This window comes from Trachymyrmex cornetzi, unplaced genomic scaffold (assembly GCF_001594075.2).
Source record: "Trachymyrmex cornetzi isolate Tcor2-1 unplaced genomic scaffold, Tcor1.1 scaffold248, whole genome shotgun sequence".
Taxonomy (NCBI): Eukaryota; Metazoa; Arthropoda; class Insecta; order Hymenoptera; family Formicidae; genus Trachymyrmex; species Trachymyrmex cornetzi.
This window is the reverse complement of record NW_017297144.1, coordinates 2,108,390-2,128,015: the sequence shown is the minus strand read 5'-3', so window position 1 is coordinate 2,128,015 and position 19,626 is coordinate 2,108,390. Positions and strand designations below refer to the sequence as shown.

Genomic DNA, 19,626 nt, shown 5'->3' with positions numbered 1-19,626 from the left:
TTGGCTGCGATGCTGGCACTGACAGCATCACATCCAATACGGTGGCAAGATTCTAATCCAGCTAGCAATCCAGTAGGAAAACAAGCATCGTGTGTCGCCGGCTTAATTTGGAACACAGAGAAGGAGAGAAGAAGCCTGTCAACATTTCCTTTCTCTTTCGGAGCAGGGAGTAGGTTGATGTCACTTGTAGCCACGTGCGGATACCATTAAGCCTGTATTAGATTATCGAGGTTGCTCGTGAGTTGCAGAATGCGAAATCATCAAAACAAATTAAAACTTGAGGTTATCTGATTGGTCGAATTTTAATCCTCGATCTTCCATCAGCGTCCGTCAGTGTTGGTCAATCGTCAATTCGTCACTTCAGCCCGACCTGTCCGAAACGGGCTTTATTGTTGGGTATACACATGACTACTTGAGGCAAACGTGCAGAGGGAACGTGAACTTCCCAAGTAACATCCCAGTACAAACAGCCTAAAAAAATTTCAGAAGCATGTCCACGTAAATGTGAATATCACGGAAGTATCGTCGTGCGGCTGGTATGTAGTTCTGGAAGCCCAACAATCGTATTTAACATGCACATGATCGTGTAACATCCCATTGTTCCCATATCGTTCACCGAGTACCAAATTTCATGCCTGTTGCGCGCTTTCACGACGCTTCCGTTTCTCCCGCGAGACGACGATGAGTTCGTCCGCGCGACTCGAAACGCGTGATCGTTAGGCGGAAAAGAGAGAAAAGAAACAGGAAATTGCAACAGGCTGTAAAGAAAGGAAAGAAAAAAAAAAGGATTGATCTTCTGACGAGGTTAAAGTCCAGTCGACCTACGACGCACTGTATTTATTATGTCTTATGTAATGAGTCACATGTTTACATAGTCAGGACGGAATCCCTAGTGAAAATCATATTTAAATTAACGGTGGGTGTTATAATTTTCACCAAACGAAACGCAAGGACCGATGTCTCCAACTCGTTCTCCACCTGGACTGCTGTGAAAACGAGATTCATCTAACAATTAATCTCTCTCTCGGACAATATAATTAATTAATTCTTAATCAATATTTTTTATTATCTTTTAAAGTGCCATTTAATATCATCAGAATTATATCTTTGTTGTTGTCTCTCAAGCATATATTTATATTATAAGAAACAAGTTGTAAGTGTATGAATTAAATTCACGTTGTAAGTTCATGATAAAAAACAATAGATTTGTTCTTCATTGCTGCACTGGACTGTATTAGATTACATTACAACTTTCCTTTTCACTTTCATCAATTATGAAACATGTGCTTATTTTATTTCAAGGCCAAAGAATGTATATTGCGTGGGTGGTATAAAAAAACCACCTACTTATGGATGTGTTAGATAATAGATAACACAAGCATCATTCTTTCTTAATATTCAATGAGTGACAATGCAGGACAATTCTTGTTTCATCAAATGGAAAGCACATGATATAATTTTTTGCTTCAATTTTATATTGAGATTTGTGAATATAAAATATTGCAACAAAAGCTCTTATCTTTGAAAATTTATTTTTTTTCTTATGAAACAACGAACAATTTGCAGATTCGCTATCAATCATTTATTCTGAATCATGTCGCAATACGAAGATGTCATTTTGGAAGATAAAGAAAAAGAAGAAAATTTATCGGTAGATTTAGGAGGAATGCGACATCGTATCCCATGGAGCGAACGTGTATTGTTAAATAGTGAGATACCAGGTTTATACGAAGTTAAAGAATTATTAGAGGATGACGACGCAAGTTGTCTGGGAGAAGAGGAAGATGGGGTCGGGTGTCCATTACCATCGACGCCGGAAGATGATCATCTTCTGGATTGTGAGGTATGTATATTGTTTCCTTTTGCATTAAAATAATTTGTACATGGAGAACAATTTTGAAATATCTACAAGTATTTATAAGTATGTATAAGTATTTAACTAGATACATTGTCGATGAACGGTTAAATTTTTTTCATAATTATTTTGATGGTCCAACAAAATTACTTTTAGACTATATATATAAAAGTACATGTAAATTTTTTGATATTTTAGCAAAATCGTTCTTTCCATTTAATTAACGAGTTAAACATCCAATGTTTATATAATATTATATTATATAAATAATATATTATATTATATTATAGATGACTGAAGTATTAAAGGCGGGAGTACTGAGTGATGAAATCGATCTAGGTGCACTAGCACATAATGCAGCGGAGCAGGCTGAGGAATTTGTTCGAAAGGTAAAAGGATATTCAGATATTTATAATATTGTTGCGTATGTAATGAAAATATCTTTTTACCAGACAGAGATAATAGTAGACAGCTATAGACAGCTAACTTTAACATCAATAGCGAATTAATCTTTATTAGAATGAATCTACATTATAATTTGACATTGTTAATCAGCAAATTACAAGTTTAAAGAAACTGGAGATGTTATTTATAGGTATGGGAGGCATCATGGAAACAGTGTCACTTTAGGAATCTACCAAGATGGTTGCAAGATAATGATTTCTTGCATGCTGGTCACAGGCCGCCATTACCCTCATTTTATGCATGCTTCAAAAGCATTTTTCGAATTCATACAGAAACTGGCAATATCTGGACACATTTACTAGGTACACTGCTTTTTATTACTAGTGTAGTATTAAATAACACTAAATGTACTATCCATGTGCACTTTCTAAAAAAAGACCGTATACACAGCATATTCTTTTAAGTATATTCTGTGAATTTTGGTTATCAATTTTGTTCATAAAAATATTTTATTCTTTACAGGCTGTGTTGCCTTTATTGGTATAGCTATATTTTTTCTAACGCAACCTCCTATAGAAATTCAATTGGAGGAAAAATTGGTATTTGGTACCTTCTTTGCTGGTGCTATAATTTGCCTAGGAATGTCATTTGCCTTTCATACAGTTCATTGCCACAGCGAATGTGTGGGAAAGCTGTTTTCAAAGTTAGATTATTGTGGAATAGCTATGCTTATTATGGGTAGTTTTGTACCATGGCTTTATTATGGATTTTATTGCGACTATCAACCTAAGCTAATTTATCTGTCTGTGGTGGTTGTTCTTGGTATAACCAGTATTGTAGTTTCATTGTGGGAGCGATTTGGTGAACCAAACTATCGTCCACTTAGAGCTGGAGTTTTTATGGGTTTTGGACTTAGCGGGGTAAGTTGTTTTTTTTTTTAATTATTTATTGTTTGATTTCAAAATTTATGTTTTAATTCTGTGTTTTAATATATCTAATAATATTTTAACTCCATTGTTGTATATTTAGGTAATACCAGCTGTACATTACGCTGTCGCCGAAGGTTGGTTCAAGGCGATTAGCCAAGCATCCCTCGGATGGTTAATATTAATGGGATGTTTGTACATATTAGGCGCGTTATTTTATGCTTTAAGGGTACCTGAACGTTTTTTCCCAGGAAAATTCGATATTTGGGTAAGCATTATTAAAATTATTGATTTCTCGTGATTCGAGTACATATTATTTTAACGATATCATACATTAAAATTTTAACATATTAACTTTATAGTTTCAGAGTCATCAAATCTTCCATGTATTAGTAATTGCAGCTGCTTTTGTTCATTACCATGGCATTACAGAAATGGCAATGCATAGAATGACAATAGGCGACTGCACAAATCCATCGCAGGTGTTGGCTTTTTAAATCTGCGGGCACACACTTTCATCTTGTTGATAACTTTCATATGTCATTAACCTAATAAAAAAAGACTACAAAGATTCCTAAATCTTACGCCAGCATATTTGTGCTGTTGAAAGATATGGTAAACGTAAAGTAGAATGGATATATTTAATTTCAGATTTATGTTAGAATATATTTTAGAATATGTTGCTTGTTTATTTAATTGAATTGGTCTTATTAATTTTAAAACTAGTGGTTACTTTTTGAAGATATTTTTATAACTGCAAGTTGTTTGATATTGTTGAATCTATTTCAACTTCCTTTAAAATTAATGTGATTTCGATATATATATATATATTTATTGAGATATTTCTTTTTGCAATTGAATAAATAAGACATTAGTAAAAGATAGTATGTACATGAAATTTCAGTACATGCTTAATCATGATGAAATACAGTATTCAAGCTAAAGTTTTTTAAATTTCTTTAAATACGAGATATAAAAGTTTACATATCATTTTTTTAAATGCACTCTATCGAATTCGGATACTGTAACGAAATTCCGACAAAAGTACACAATGTAAACTTAAATGGCCATATATTACTTATTTTCAGATCTTGAATTTTAAAAATTATATATAAATATTTATATTATCTTTTCCCTTATAATTCTCTCTTCTTTCATTTACGTATGTATATTATAGTTATAAATAAGTAATTTAGTTACAATTAATTATTATAGAAAAGATTAAAACTATTCACTATTTTTGAATTACTAAATAAGCATTAGTTGCATTTGGGGGCTTTGATAAAAAAAAGAGAAATATTTGTTTTCTTATATAAACTTGATATAATACGTGAGGCAATAGGCAACGAAAACGAAATGCGTATGTGACTAAGATTTAGGAAGCAGCCGTTGCTATGTGAACGATTTTGTAGGACATAAGTACTATAAAATCTATAATATGTATATTTTGAACAAAGTCATTGTTACAATAATATATGGAAATTTGTTTAATATATACTGTCATTTTATATATATGTATATATTATGTATATATATATATATATATATATATAAAATATGTGATGTACCAATCTAATTTTTTCAAAAGCATTTCTTATTTTCCAATTTGTATACTATATATATTCAAAGTTCTTGATATATAGAATTCTGATAATATCTACATATATCAGATGTATTAAAAAAAAATTTTGTATATAAAAGAACTCTGTATATAAAAGAAAAGGAGAAAGGCGATGTTTAATCTTTGAATTAAACATGATTGACTTATATCTGAGATTTAATTATTTGTTTAAGTATCACCACCTGTTATTCCTGCTATATATCCATCTGCTACATACAAATATTTTCTCTATTCCCTAACGATTTTTATTCCCTTTTGAATCGCTAAATCCATTTAATGTTCATTTCCAGTTCTAAGAATTAGGAAAAGATAAACCAAGAGTAAAGTTAAAATGCGCGAGGAGATTCGATATATATGCGGTCCTGCCACTAGATGGATGCACTTCTCGTAAGAAGAAAACTCAGAAATCCTATACGTGATGTATAAGAAGTATACAAATTGGGACTTTTATCAGCTTTTTAAATTTCTCAAATTTTTTATAAAGTCGAAATACTTAGAAGTTATACATATATATAGTAAATTCTGAAATATTCCAAGATTTCATTTCATAATTTCTAATGAAATCTTATAAAAAATCTGAAAAGGTTTAAAGTACATATTTTCATTCACACACACACACACATATAAAAAATTCTAAGAAAAGATGCAGACTTTCTTATCATTTTTTATGTTTCAATTCATATAAAAAATATGAGAAAAATTTTTACCAGGCAGTTTCAGAATATTATTTCGAGAAATAAGACTTCAAGCAAAACCATAGCGAAACTCGTTCGGGCTTCCTCTTCCGCGAAGGGGAACTCGCTCGGAAGCTACGTTCGGAAACGTTACCCAGGTGCCCCCTTATCATCTTATCTTCGTTTAATATTGGGTGAACAATAAGGACAAAACGATACACGGAGGCACTCGGGTAACGCTTTCGAACGCAGTCTTGCGCTTTATACCCTTTCGCAGAACTCGTCAAGGCGGTCGTATCGGGAGGGGATATAAAAATGAAGCGATATCGAGACATAGTGCGCTCCAGCGCACTCTACGACGAACGAAAGAGAGAGAAAGAGCGGGTGTTGAATTTTTCTCCTTTAATTCTCCCTCTGCCGCGCACCACGTCGCACGATTCGCGACACACGACTACACGAGTCGACGTGATTGGCCACCCTCACCGGAGGATAGTCGTCTATGGTCTATCATCGACGAAGCTGACACATTCAGTTCGCAGAAGTCATCGGACGTACGAGGATATAAGGAGAACTGTCCTGGTCCCATTCGAAGATCAGCCGTCTTCCAACGTGGACCAGAAGTGATCAGAAGCAGAGGTCGAGAGATAGTCGAGAGCTTGATTATCGTCCAATTGTATCCAGATAAATCAACAACGAAACGTTAATATGTGCGTACGTACGTTGATTGGTAACGAGACGAACGAGCCGATTGCGCCGGTCACCGATTCGAAGCAATGCAGCAAGTCCCGTGTCAAGGAGAAGTACGTCAAGCTCTACGAGGAGATGATAGAGAAGGAGAAGCTCCAGCGTCAACGAGAGCAAGCGGAGAACGCGCTCTTCCTACCCGACCTGGCCGATGATGTCCTGGTCACCAGCACTAATCACTACAGTCAGATACTGAAGAAGCTGTCTACGTATTACGAGGTCACGCGCCGCTCCAAAGTGTTTAAGTAAGTATAAAACGACCCTCCTCCATGGTTTTCAGCATAAAAACCGAGAGTTGAAGAAATGAAGAAATGATTTTTCTTATTCGAAGACTGTTTTTTCGTCAGATCTCTTTGACTCTCGTCTCATCTGTTGTGCTTCACTTTCTTCTATCACAGGTTCTGCGACGACGAATCTGGGTGATACGGAGCCAGCTAGGCGTACGTGAGCTCTTCAGGTCGGTGCGAGGTCCTTGCGCCTGCGAGGATCTCGTGTATACGCAATTCGCGGGCGTAGTCTTATCTTGTAGGTCATTCACGCTAATTTTATATAGAAAGTTTTTTTATTACAGTTTTTTTTATTAACGAAAGTGTATTTATTACAATCATCATGACTTTATTTGTCATTTCTAAATTCTTTAAATTCAGTTCTTCATTTTTAAATAAGAAATAAATAATTTGTCATCTTTTGATTTTTTTTTTCATAAATTCTTTAAATTTAATTCTTTATTTTTAAGTGATAAATATTATAAATAGAGCCAAAAGTTTTAATTAATAACTTGGTAATTTTTTAATCTTATCACGATAAATAAATAATTTGTCTTTATTAAATTCTTGATTTTAGATGACACAGAAAGACGTGATGATGATACATGATTTTGTACTACTTGAGTACACATCTGTTGCGCGTCACGAGACCTGTTTTCGGGAAGTTCCCATGGCAAAGCATCATTACTTACTATTAATAATCTTTACATACGATTTGCAAGAACTCGATACGTGCAGTGTCTTCGTATGCGATATTTTTGAAATTGAAGCAGAGTGAAATCGCTTCATCATAGCCGTCTTCATGTTCTCGTTACTCGAGACGCATATGGCGATATCAACGAACGCGGACAATATGTGTAACGCAATGCAAACATATGCAAAAAAAATAATATTCTTTACATATTTTTTCCTAGGCATGTATTCTTCGTAAATAATGTTCGCTTCAATAGGTTTTCGGGAAATTTGCTATGACGGGATTATTACAATCGGGAATAAATTATCTCCATGATAGTTATAGCTCCAAATTTATTGGATAGAGTCATATCGATGCATCAACACTGTATAAAATTTCGATGATAAAGATGTCTCGCTAACTCGCTATCGAGGAGCAAAGGTTCGTCGCGATTCGAAGCAAAGTTGGAGCACGAAACGTGATTGGTAATTTTTTTCACGACTATCTGTACATAGAAGGTCAAATCTTAAAACTTTTAGCTAGATGATCTTAGAAATCTTAATCTAACGTCACATAAGAAAACAAATACAATAGTTAAGGGGGTACGATTGATATTTTAAAATAAAAAATTATTTGATTATTACAGAAAATTACAGACAATTCTAGATCACAAATTTTTGTCTTAGACTTAAATTTTTGGTACTATTTTTAAAACATTTGAGTTTATAAATACAATAAAAATAAGTAAATAAATAAACCATAAAAATGTGTTGTTTAATGAAAATAGAATGTTATAAACACAACTTCATACATGTATATAGTTTGTTTAAAAAAAAAAAAAAGTATAAATATTAAATATTAATATGTACTACATAGATCGTATCTCCTTAAGCAAAACGACCAATTATTGAGTAAAGGAATAACGTAAGCATAATAAATAAAAAAATATTGATTTGCTTACAGCTTACGTTTTTCTATATGCAACTATCTCAAGAAATAAGATAATCACAAATACGTGTATCCTATATTTATTTTTAGAAGCCGAAGTAAAAAGAGAAGTCCAATTCTTGCAAAAATTGCAAGTTATTTACATATTGCTATCGCTATTTCATGGAATGGTTTTGTCGAAGTGTCTAAAAATTTAATTAGATATAGATAGATATAGAAATAATAATTTTGAGTTATCAAAATATCTATGTAGGAAACTCACACACACTCACACACACACACACACACACACACACACACACAAGCATGATGAACAATATATTGCAAAATGTTTTGACATTTTTGCAACACCATTTTTTCTGTATTTCTAATAATATGTATGTACATTTTAATACGGCGTATAAAATTTAATTTTGGTATCGCAATTAGGTTTAGTATCACTGGAGGCGCGATAATAAACTTCTGATTATCTAAGATTAATCTAAGAGATATATGCAGTCACGCGAGTATATTTTTTAATTTTATCGAAATAGATCGCCAGAGTAAAAAAAATCACTTATCGTTGACGCAGTACACATAACACACGCATCTTAGAGTGTTTTTAATCGGAATTGAATTTCTACATTCATACAAACGCTATGGATGATGCAATGGATGATGCAAGAGAGATCGATAACGTACAATAAATTTCAATAGAAAATTATTTATGTTTTCTCGGGAAATCTTATGTGCAATTGCTCGTATCTCATCTGTGTATTTCCTCATTTGCGCGACTTATCTGTCTTAACTCGATGCTAATCTTCGGTCTATTTCCGAGTCGTTACACAGCAAAGATTAACGGTAAAGCGCGCAAAAAACTTTTTATCAATCGCGATTAAAGAGCATCCCATAATCGCCTTTATATTTAATGGAACGAGACGTTTGGTTTAAAAAAAAAAATGATTAAATTATCCTTGACTACGAAAACTTTATTATAATTATTTTAATTTTTTATGCACGTTTGCATAAAAATTAAAATCTGCAATTAAAGATTTTTCTATTTCTATTATTATAATTATTTTAATTTCTTGTATGCAAGATATTTCTATTTTTATACATTACATGTTCGTTTCGTTAAAGATCTTCAAATATTGCAAAACAGCGTACTATTTTCGGAGTTTCCTAATATCTCGTAAGTGATTTTTCTCCAAGGTCATCCTCGCGTTTTCTAGATATTTTTAAAACAATCTAACAATGAGTTTCGAGCGCAAACTTTAAAAAAATGAAAAAGTTTTACGATTCTCTTAATTTTTTAAAATTTTAATTAAAAGATTAATATCGATAATGCTCCAATAACATCCTAGGCATATTTTTTCCGAATATCCAGTAATAGTAACCACTAATGGTAACATCAATGTTATAATTTCACACTCAACAAATAAATGTAATATATAATATAACATATGTTCAGGGATGGGAAGTAACAATATGAAATTATAACATTGATGTATTGGTGTTTACTGTTCCATATGTAACTGAGAGGGATTGCGTGATCGAATAAGTTCTTCTGTCAATCACCGCAATTATCTCGGGCGTTAACACTAGGCATCCATAATTAGTCAATCATTAAGTGTGTGATTATATGTCTGCGGCGTGTCTCGTGCCAGAGCGCAATGACTGCGTCTGCCACGTCATATATTCTCTACGGAAAACGTAGAGACGTGCGAATGGAATAATGCAGCCTTGAAAAGGCCGTGCGTGTGAACAATGCATGGAATGAGCTTTTTTCGCTTTTCCCCCGAGGCCTCTCATCGATCTTCTTTCTTTATCGCGTGCCACATTCTCTTAGGATTTATTTATATTTCATAGGTATTTCTTTTTATATCCTGCATTTTTAAAAGATAAAATTATATCTTTATAAATATATAGCACCATTAATAAGATGTTCTGTTTTTATTTTCACTAAAGTACTTTATTTTATATTATTGCTATTGCAATTATATTTTATTACAAAGTATATATATTTAGTGCAAGAACACAAGTACATGATTTCTATTATGTAATCATTTAGTGGTTGCAACGATTTAGGAGATTAAATTTTTTGCTGGGTTTTATTTATCCTCGATGAACCAGGCTGCTCTGGCAAAAATTTTTCTTAGAATTTTTTATATAATTTGTTAGAGTTTTTTGTTAATTTTTTGTTAATTTTTTGAGTAAATAAAAAAACGTTCGAATTTTTCAGAACTCTCGCATAATTTTATAACTTTTTTGAAAATTTCTCAGATTTTTTGTACAATATTTATTACACAAATTGGAATATTCGGAATATATTTCCGAAGAAAATTGATAAAATTTCGAGAAATTCAAGTGATATTTTGCTATAAATATATGATACAAAAAATTCTCAAAAATATTACGAAGTATGAGAATTTTTCCATCAAGGTTCTTTTATTTTAGAAATACGTATAATTTAGTGCTAGAATACAGTTATATAATTTCCACCGTGTAATGACCATCCAAATTAGTAGTAGATTAAATTTCCTCCTGAGTGTTTCATCATGTTAATCGTTACATCGTAAATTATCATTTTTTTTTTCAATAATATACATAATGCGTGCACTTTTCGCACGCCAGGCGTCAGTAATTCTTGTTTGCACAGCATAATGGAAGATAATGGACTTCCTTTCGCACTCTCTGGAACTGCATACGTGCGCATTCTCGGGACTGGTAACACAACTCCAATAAAAAGATATAATTACAGACTCCGAGTGCGTCGGGCGACCGCAGAAACTCGTTCGTGCTATAAAGGCGTGGAGGAATATCTTGTCACGGACGTTCTTTATTAAAAGGCCCGATCCGTTGATCGATTATCCTAGCGTCTCGAAAATGCATCCTTGAAATCGTTTAATCATCTTTAATAATTACTTTCGCGAAATTAATACGATGACGGTATTTTGTACGTCAATCGGCCGATCAAAAAGAGATTATCTTATATTTATATATTACACATCGTATATTTTCAAGAATATTATTATTATTATTATGATTAGATGCTGTAGATATCATGTATACATATGAATCACTTCGTTAAAACAAAGTCGTGTTATAATTGTTCCCCATTTCTACACGGGTCTAATTAACGACCTGGTATTATCAGTATATTAGTAATAATTGATAATTTGATAACACAATTGACAAAGTCTCAAGGATTTCTATTTATAGAAATTTTATTCTAAGTGAACAAACGAGTTTAGGAGGGTTTCTATCGGGAGACATGCCCAACAGGCGTTCTTGTCGCGTTGAATGTGCAGTTGGCTGTTCGCCAAGTTGTTCGACATCTTTTGCATCTCGAGAGAATCTGCAAATGAAGCTTGACTAAACGGCTTTGTTCGTTTTGCAATGTTCCATTATGCCGCGCAGCCGGTTTGTCCATTAAGAGCACGTCACTGCATGATGAGTACTTATCATCTTTCTTCTTTTTAAACTACAAACTATTCGTTTATTATATAATCTACCATTTATTTTACTTATTCGGTTATAATAAAGTTAATAAATGAATTATCGATAATATTAATTCTTTGAGGCTGGGTTTAGTGCGGATTTACAATTATAAATTTTATTATCAGAACAGTCAAAGAATTCAAATTTCTAATGGGTCATCTGCAAATTTGAATTATTTTTATTAATTAGTATTCGTTCCTTTTATACGAGTTATGTCATTTTAGTTCTTTGAAACTAATTGATGCTTTCTAAATAACATAAATTAAATAAGCTTTACAGATCTGACATTAAATGTTACAAATTTTTAGCATCAGATCTCCGAAAGGTTAATAATTAATTAATTATTATTATTAATAATTTATTAATTTATTATTAATTAATAACTTATATATTTATTAATTTATTATTAATTAATAATCTATACAGCCTGACTTAAGTAGCCTGAGCAGAAAATTTTCAATGATTAGCAACATTTTACATTTTCCTTTTTCTGTGTTTTTTTTATGTCTTTTTAATTTCTTGCATATTACATTAAAATTGATTTAACACACATATTTATCTACACAGAGGAATCGTGCACTTGGCAACTGCAAAGTTAAGAGTTGTATCTTGAAATTAACGCGACAATGTTTAACAGATAAAACAAATTGAGACTCCAGATAGAGATTCGTGCAATAGAGATTCGCGCATATTCGCGTCATTAACCCTTACCGATACTAATGCCCATTTCTACCAATATAGATTAATTTTAATCTCGGTTCTCTCTCAACTTACTCTTCGTCTTTTTCTAATCTTTAGAACTAGAAAAAGACAAAGAGTAAGTTGAACCGAGATTAAAGTTGATCTGCGTTGGTGGAAACGGACCTAATATGGATAATTAGTGACCGAGCGATTCCTGTTCGTGCAAGTTTCTTTGAGTCTTTCGGTAATTATAAATTATACTACATTTTATTATTTTCCAAAATAAAGAGTCAATATTTATTCTAAAAAGTTGAAAGTATGTTGGTGAATTTTTAGAAATTTTTTGAATTATTTTGAAGAGGTGAAAAAAACGAAGGCATTCCAGTGACCCTTGATGGTATGGATGAGGCACCAAATTGTAGATGGTACGGTAAGGGTTAATAAAATCAGAGAGGACTGATTTTGCTGGATCGGTCGCGAATCCAAACGGCGGGTCGTGCGTGCCTTCTCGCACGTTGCCACTTGATAATGCCTGGCTCGGCCTGGTGCACCTACACGTGAATACACGCACACGCATAGGTGCGTCCGGCACGTCGAATTACGGTCGTGTATCCGGACCTACGGCCCCCGGCTCTCTCTTTTACCGATCCTCTGTCGTGGAACGGAAAGTTATTTTAAATTGAGAAGAGAGCTTCCGTCTTCCCTTTCATCAACGAAGTAAAAAATGGGAAAAATCAGAAAGTAGAAAATAGAAGTCAAGAAAATAAAAAGAAAGCTAATAAATGAGAGGAAAAGTAAATATGCAGTGAAAAACAGCGAATGCACATTTGTCTAAAATAAGAAAGGAAAGAGTGTAACGTATATATATATGTGTGTGTGTGTGTGTGTGTGTGTGTGTGTGTGTGTGTGTGTGTGTGTGTGTGTGTGTGTGTGTGTGTGTGTGTGTGTGTGTGTGTGTGTGTGTGTGTACGGTTATAAAAAATATCTAGGATTTTTCTAATATGCTGCGAGAAGAGAAAGTAACAAAAAATATAATTGTACAGAAAGAACGCTGTTGTGTTGAAGTATTCAATTAAACATTTAGCCAGATACAGATCTGAAAATAATTTCGTTCGAGTAACCAAATAATTATATATGTATAGAATATTCAAGCTGGTAGCAATCAGCTTGCTACTCAGCTGACATCAATTTAAAGTAACATACATAACATCTGTATCTGTAACTGTTATATGATATCATGTATTATATTACATTTATATTGTTAAGTGCGAAATTATAGCATATAAATATTATGTTTCTTTTAGTTGCTATCGACTGAGTAGAATATAAAAATTTTGCAGCATTGCTCATTATGACTTGAGTTTCCTACATAATTATTTTGATGGTTCAACGAAATTATTTTCAAATGAATATCTATACTTAAAGTTTTAGATATTGCAGCAAAATTTTTCATGGAAATTTTATGGAAGGTTATAATATCTCATTATCACTAATCAACTTCGTATCATCGAGACATCTATACTGAAACACACATTTTGATTACTGTGCGCTTATCAAGATCGATGAAAAATCTAAGAAACAAAAGGATATATTTTTTATATTCGTCTCCAACGAGATTCGTCTTCCAATCCAAAAAAAAGGAACAATAAAAAATTAATTGACCTTATTTGGATTTTTAACATCAATAAGCAGTCAAATTTTGTAATCAAAAATCATCATTCTGCTTTTTATGTTAGAATGATGTCAAAATAAAATCGTTTTAATTTTCTCTTGATTTGTGTTCCTTTGGGTAGACGTGACGCAAAATGCTTGATAAGCAAAAATTTTCGCGCATCCGTTCGTGTCGAAATTTCGATTTGGTAATCTCGAGGGGACAGCTGTGAGAAATTCGTGAATAAGCGCGAATTTTCATTCTGACTAACCTCGTGATGATTAATCGACACTTCAAAAAGAAATCTGCGATTAATGCAATCACGCGCGTCGTATTGTCACAGATGTTTTTTATCAAGTCGATCGAGAGCGTCGCATTTAATTATCATCGGGCTAAGTTTCTCTCTCAGTAAGTGCACCCCTCTTGATTTATTCGCAAACATGAAATTAGTCCAAGGATGAAACACGCTTATATTTATTGGCGGCTCTTTTAACTGGTTAACGAAAGAGAAGTAATTTTTCTCGTCGCGAACACATTTCTCTCATTTGCCTCACGCAATATTGACGCTATTGCGCAAATTATACGCCTCCGAAGATTATTTAGGTATACAACGACACGCAAAATTATTGAGTATCCTACGACTTGTGTCTGAAATTTCGCAGATGCTCGACGTCAGTCATTACAGAGAAAAAAAAAAGACAATTATATAAGTTTTGTACGTAAAATTAATATACATAGTTGAATAAACTTTCTTACAGTTATTGTAATTATATAAAATAGGTTATTCAATTATTTATATATATATATATATGTGCATTATATTTGTACATATAAAATTTGTGTAGTTGCCATCACTACACTGAAAGAAAAGATTGGCTGCTGCAGGAAATTAGATGGTAAAATATGGCATAGCATTTTAATTGGCTGTAACAGTCAATTTTGGGTTGCAGCAGCCAATTTTTAATTGTGTTAGCTCATCCGCAATGTCAGTAACGCAATCAAAATTTGGCTGCTGCAACCAATTAAAAGTGCTATGACATATTTTACCATCTATAATTTGTTGCAGCAGCCAATCTTTTCAATGTGTCTTTTTCTCTGCAACGGTGAGTACTTGCGAAATTTTAGACATAAGTCACTTTTATAATTACTATCGCCATGTTTTTTTTTAAGTGTGAACTGCGCGAATAAAAAAATACAAGTTTCACAATATTGAAAAAACATGCAATTATTTGTTATACGATTGATGAACAAACTGAGATGATTAAATCTGATTAAGTCTGATTAAGTCTGATGATTAAGTTGTCATAAACGATAATTTCATGTTGAATTGTTATATTAAATTGCATTTTGTTGTACATGGATCAAGTCACGTATTAGTTTGCAACGAGATTAGCAATTATTTTAAAATAAAAGTTACATAGAAAACGGAATGGAATTATCTTAAATACATATTTCGTTTTTCTATAAAACGTATAAATTTAAAATACAATACGTATTTCTTTTAGGAAATACAAAGAATTTGTCGGAAACACACGTTTATGACTTGTTGCAAAAAACAGGACATCATCTCGAGGTGTTCGACCAGTGTCGTCTTTCATAAACTATATACAAGACACTTCGAAGAATTTCGAGAAAGGGTCACGTACGCGCGTGCACATACGTATGCACATATACGTAAAGGAATTATTCGTTTTTTATCGTTTTTAATGTATGCAACATGCGAATCTCAGCAGGAAACGCCTGATGAAATTTAATAACGAGTTTACCAGCTTCTCAAGTTGCCTTTTTAACATTCGGATCATATAAATCGCGGAATATAAATGATGATAATTACATATTCTGCTCGTGTGATCTTAAAATAGTTCTTTATATCTTTATTTTTATGTCTTACGTGTCGCATCAAACTGATAACAATCCTGGTAAAATAACGTCTATTAATGTAAATTGGAGGAAAATATAGAATAATAGCTACTAACATCTTGCGTCGTGATATATGCCTTTCAAATAATTTATTGTTGTTAATTTAATCCTGTAATGACTCCTAGTTGTGAAATAAATTCTTATATCATCTCATAATATTTTGAAGAAATTGTCATATTCGAAATTTATAAAGATTTCTAAAAAAAAAATCTTAAATTTTTTCAAGTTTTAAGTCTTGAAACATTTCAGAATTCACATGTATAAGAGTTGTAAAAAAGATATCAATTTTCTTAGCACTTCTTAAAAGTTGTAGTTCGTATAAAAATCTGAGATATTTTCTAAAAAGTTATAAGTTATACAAAGATTTTGAGAAATTCTGAAATTTACATAAAAATTTTGGAAAATTATATGAAGAATTTTAAGAAAAATTTTTACCAGAAAATCGATATAATAATTAAAGTAAAAGACATGTATGATGTAGTGTTTTATGTTCTTCAGTTCGTTTTAGAACGAAATGCAAACGAATCTATATAGACGTTGATCACAATTGCTTATATTAGCAATAAAGGAGCGGAACATTCCTAAGCGCCTTCAATCTCGACGATTTTATTTGACTTTGACGTCACGGCATACGCATAAATCAACGCTAAGTGATGCATGCTCAGATTATCTAACACAGTTGCACGTGACGAAAATTGTCGCGGTCGTTGATATCGCGATATCGCGCTTATCTTACAAAAATTGTCTTAGGTTTATCAGCGATAACAGTGAACAAGAAGAGATCTGACATTATTAAATCTAAATTGTGTATATAGTGATAAAAATTTTTACAGTTTTCATGTATTTCATTTTTTCAATTTCTTAATTTATTTTTTATTAGAATTTATTAATTGGCTGTAAAATATTTAAATAAAAATTCTTGATTATTTGTTGCAAAATTATTTTTTAAATCTATTTTCTTTGATTTTAATATAAAACTAGTTTTTATTTCTTGACCCAATATTTACTTGTTTTTATTTCTATCACTTTTATTATAATTTTCTTCAATTGACTTATTCATAAAATTGTTTCAAAATTAAGAGATCAAAATTTATTGAATCTGTAATTGTGATTTTTCAGAATCCTCTTTTACACAACACAGCCTGCACATGTAATCATGATTGCCGCAGTCTTATTCGTTACATCGGTTCTTTTCCCAATCAAAGAACGAGTACAGAGCTCTAATAATTCTTACTCAAGAATGATGTCCTTTATTTATCTCACATCCTTCGTTATACACTTTGGTGCTCAAATTTGGATGACTTTTGTATCCGGTATGTGTATAATTAAAAAAATATATTGAAAATATATTTTTAATAAAACGATATATAAAAGGAAGTCTCGTGATCTACTTTTCTAATTGATTTAAATTGACTTTCTTTGAAATAATAGCTATACCATTTATTCGCAGGCTTGTCTTTATACTTTGCACTGCCACGACATGCATTCGGCGAAGTGCAGCGCGTTCTATTTCCAAGATACTTTACAATTAACGCGTGTTTAAGTCTTATCACGCTCCTCATATTTGTCAAGCATCATCCGACGCATACATGGGACTCTGAAATTGCTGTTCAGGTATAAATAATGCCTTAAAATATTTAAAAAATAAGATATTTTCATTTAATTAGATATAATTTAATTTTCTCTGAAACGCGTAAATAATTCGTTTTATCTTAAATAAAAATTAATTAATTTAATTAATAAATTTAATAAATTCTCAGAAAAGTAAAAGTGAAATTTGTGTTACGTGCAGGTTGGCGCAATGTCCGGAGCCTTTTTTCTAGAATTACTGATACGCCTCTACCTGACACCTCCACTTCTCCAACTGATCGTGCAGAAGAATAACTTCGAACGCGCTGCGGGCGTCGGCAACGAGATAGGCCGTCACAATCCTGGACCACTCAAAAATTGTACGCATTACATGAAGATCCATCGAGCGTTTCGCCGAGTACATGTATGCATAGCTATGGGAAACATGCTCACTATGGCATGCACGGTACTTCATCTCTATTATATAGCGAGCAAATTATGCGCTTTGTAAGAATAATTCCAACTATAAAATTTATATATGCATTTTTTTCGTGAGCTCAAAAAAGTTCTCGAAAAGAATATAGAATCTAGAAAATAATTTTGAGAAAAGCGTTGGTAGTAGATACGTTAGTACGTGTCTCGTATGATAACGAAAGTTTAAATGCACCGGAATATTCAAACCTGGTGCAAGATGTGATTTTTCCTGCCATTAAAATTAATTGCAAAAGACTGTATAACGAGTCTTTCAGTGCAGCTGCCTTGAATTTTAAACCTCGGATATCGAGATATATTGATGTACCTTGTACTCAGCAATCTGAACTTACTCTATGTTAAAATAGAGCAAGTATTCAGAAGACTATAATAGGTATTATTTGCATAATGTAAGTCACGCCGATTATCTTCAGAACGCTAGCCAATTCAGAAGAGAATCAAGCTGAAGCGAAGGTAAAAGACCAGTTTTAATACTTCTCATAAATATGATCTGCTTACAATTCGTAGTGCTGTATAAATTATTGCTGAAAGTAGTGCGAAGCGCGTGCATGTAATTTGCGAGAATGTCTAGAGATTGAGTGGACATAATTTATTCATCAGCACGAAGCGGTCGAAGCTTTTATGTAAATAATATATATCTCATACGAAACTATATCGATTCATTTGTATCTGTGTATGACTTGAAATAGATATAAAATATTTTTATACAAGTAATTTATATAAGCTTTAAGGCATAAATTCTTGCCAAAGCATATTTCTTTTATTATATCAGCATGAGAATAATTAAATTCTTGCGCTAAAAATGTATTAATAATTAGATCAAAGTATTTTATTTGCGGTAGAAAGTCGTGACTTGCTGCTTAATAACACTTCAAATTTTTTTGAAAAAAGAATATCGAATTATTACGCGATTTTAAAATAATTATTACATTGGTTGCAATAAAAATATATTTACTCTGTATCAGAGTTAATGATATTTATTGAAATTGCACACTAAAAAAAATCGTATAGATATAAATATAGTAGTGATATGAACTGAAGGAATAAATTACTTTATATCGAGTGAATTATAGGCTCATACATACACGGAGCTCATTACTGTAAATAACTGCATTCTATTCATTTAACATTTGTAAATTATGATATCTCATATAACAATATATATGAGTATATAACCTTTTTTTATAATTTTTAGTCTATTAATTATTGATATACCTTCCCATAAATATCAACTCTAATCGAATATTTATGTAATACATCTTAAATTGCCAATGAATATTATATGATATAAATTAAATTGGGAGTTTAATATTCCTATCAATGACAATATAATCGTCGAGTATACATTATATTCGCACGATGTCATTGTATAATAACTTCACATATAAAAAATTTACACCTATATAAAAATCTGTACATTACATACTAATAATTGCAATCACACGATTCACATTCTATGAATTAATTAACGCTACAATCTAATGATCTAATCTGATTGCTATAATATAATAATAGTAAAATGGTTTTTTCTTGCCTATACCTAACTATATATAACTTAAGAGTGACATTTAAAATGACTGATGTATAATTAATTACATACAATGATTTAAGTATCCATAGCTGAGTAACCTTAATACTGAGCAATTTCTAACAAGAGACATCGTGAATCTTTTCATTCTTGTTTAACATTGACAAATAACAAGGCTGAAATGATTCACTAT

General features: G+C 32.0%; 2 protein-coding genes across 5 annotated transcripts; both read left to right on the top strand.

The window, feature by feature from the left end:
• The first annotated feature begins 187 nt into the window (after nt 1-187).
• Nucleotides 188-3,817, top strand: AdipoR (adiponectin receptor). Of its 4 annotated transcripts, XM_018507852.1 has the most exons (8): nt 216-237; nt 325-536; nt 1,567-1,843; nt 2,146-2,244; nt 2,451-2,622; nt 2,783-3,180; nt 3,290-3,454; nt 3,549-3,817. In XM_018507852.1, the coding sequence occupies exons 3-8, from the start codon at nt 1,595-1,597 to the stop codon at nt 3,681-3,683; spliced, it is 1,218 nt and encodes a 405-aa protein (XP_018363354.1). In that variant the 5' UTR covers nt 216-237; nt 325-536; nt 1,567-1,594; the 3' UTR covers nt 3,684-3,817. The 4 variants fall into 4 exon arrangements, with proteins under 4 accessions (XP_018363352.1, XP_018363354.1, XP_018363356.1 ...); XM_018507850.1 differs by having other exon boundaries at nt 188-536; XM_018507854.1 differs by lacking the exon at nt 216-237 and having other exon boundaries at nt 493-504.
• A 2,030-nt stretch (nt 3,818-5,847) lies between these two features.
• Nucleotides 5,848-18,616, top strand: LOC108761471 (transmembrane protein 205). The gene is made up of 4 exons (XM_018508055.1): nt 5,848-6,470; nt 16,964-17,157; nt 17,295-17,458; nt 17,637-18,616. Exons 1-4 carry the CDS (start codon nt 6,187-6,189, stop codon nt 17,922-17,924), a joined length of 930 nt encoding a protein of 309 aa, XP_018363557.1. The 5' UTR covers nt 5,848-6,186; the 3' UTR covers nt 17,925-18,616.
• Nucleotides 18,617-19,626: the final 1,010 nt, after the last annotated feature.

What these genes read in the sequence shown, in the direction of transcription:
- AdipoR (XM_018507850.1), top strand. Translation starts at nt 1,595, where the DNA reads ATGTCGCAATACGAAGATGTCATTTTGGAAGATAAAGAAAAAGAAGAA. An exon ending in CTGAGGAATTTGTTCGAAAG is followed by an intron (nt 2,245 to 2,450) that starts GTAAAAGGATAT and finishes TGTTATTTATAG; the next exon opens with GTATGGGAGGCATCATGGAA. An exon ending in TGGGTTTTGGACTTAGCGGG is followed by an intron (nt 3,181 to 3,289) that starts GTAAGTTGTTTT and finishes TTGTATATTTAG; the next exon opens with GTAATACCAGCTGTACATTA.
- LOC108761471 (XM_018508055.1), top strand. Translation starts at nt 6,187, where the DNA reads ATGTGCGTACGTACGTTGATTGGTAACGAGACGAACGAGCCGATTGCG. An exon ending in TTGGATGACTTTTGTATCCG is followed by an intron (nt 17,158 to 17,294) that starts GTATGTGTATAA and finishes ATTTATTCGCAG; the next exon opens with GCTTGTCTTTATACTTTGCA. An exon ending in ACTCTGAAATTGCTGTTCAG is followed by an intron (nt 17,459 to 17,636) that starts GTATAAATAATG and finishes TGTTACGTGCAG; the next exon opens with GTTGGCGCAATGTCCGGAGC.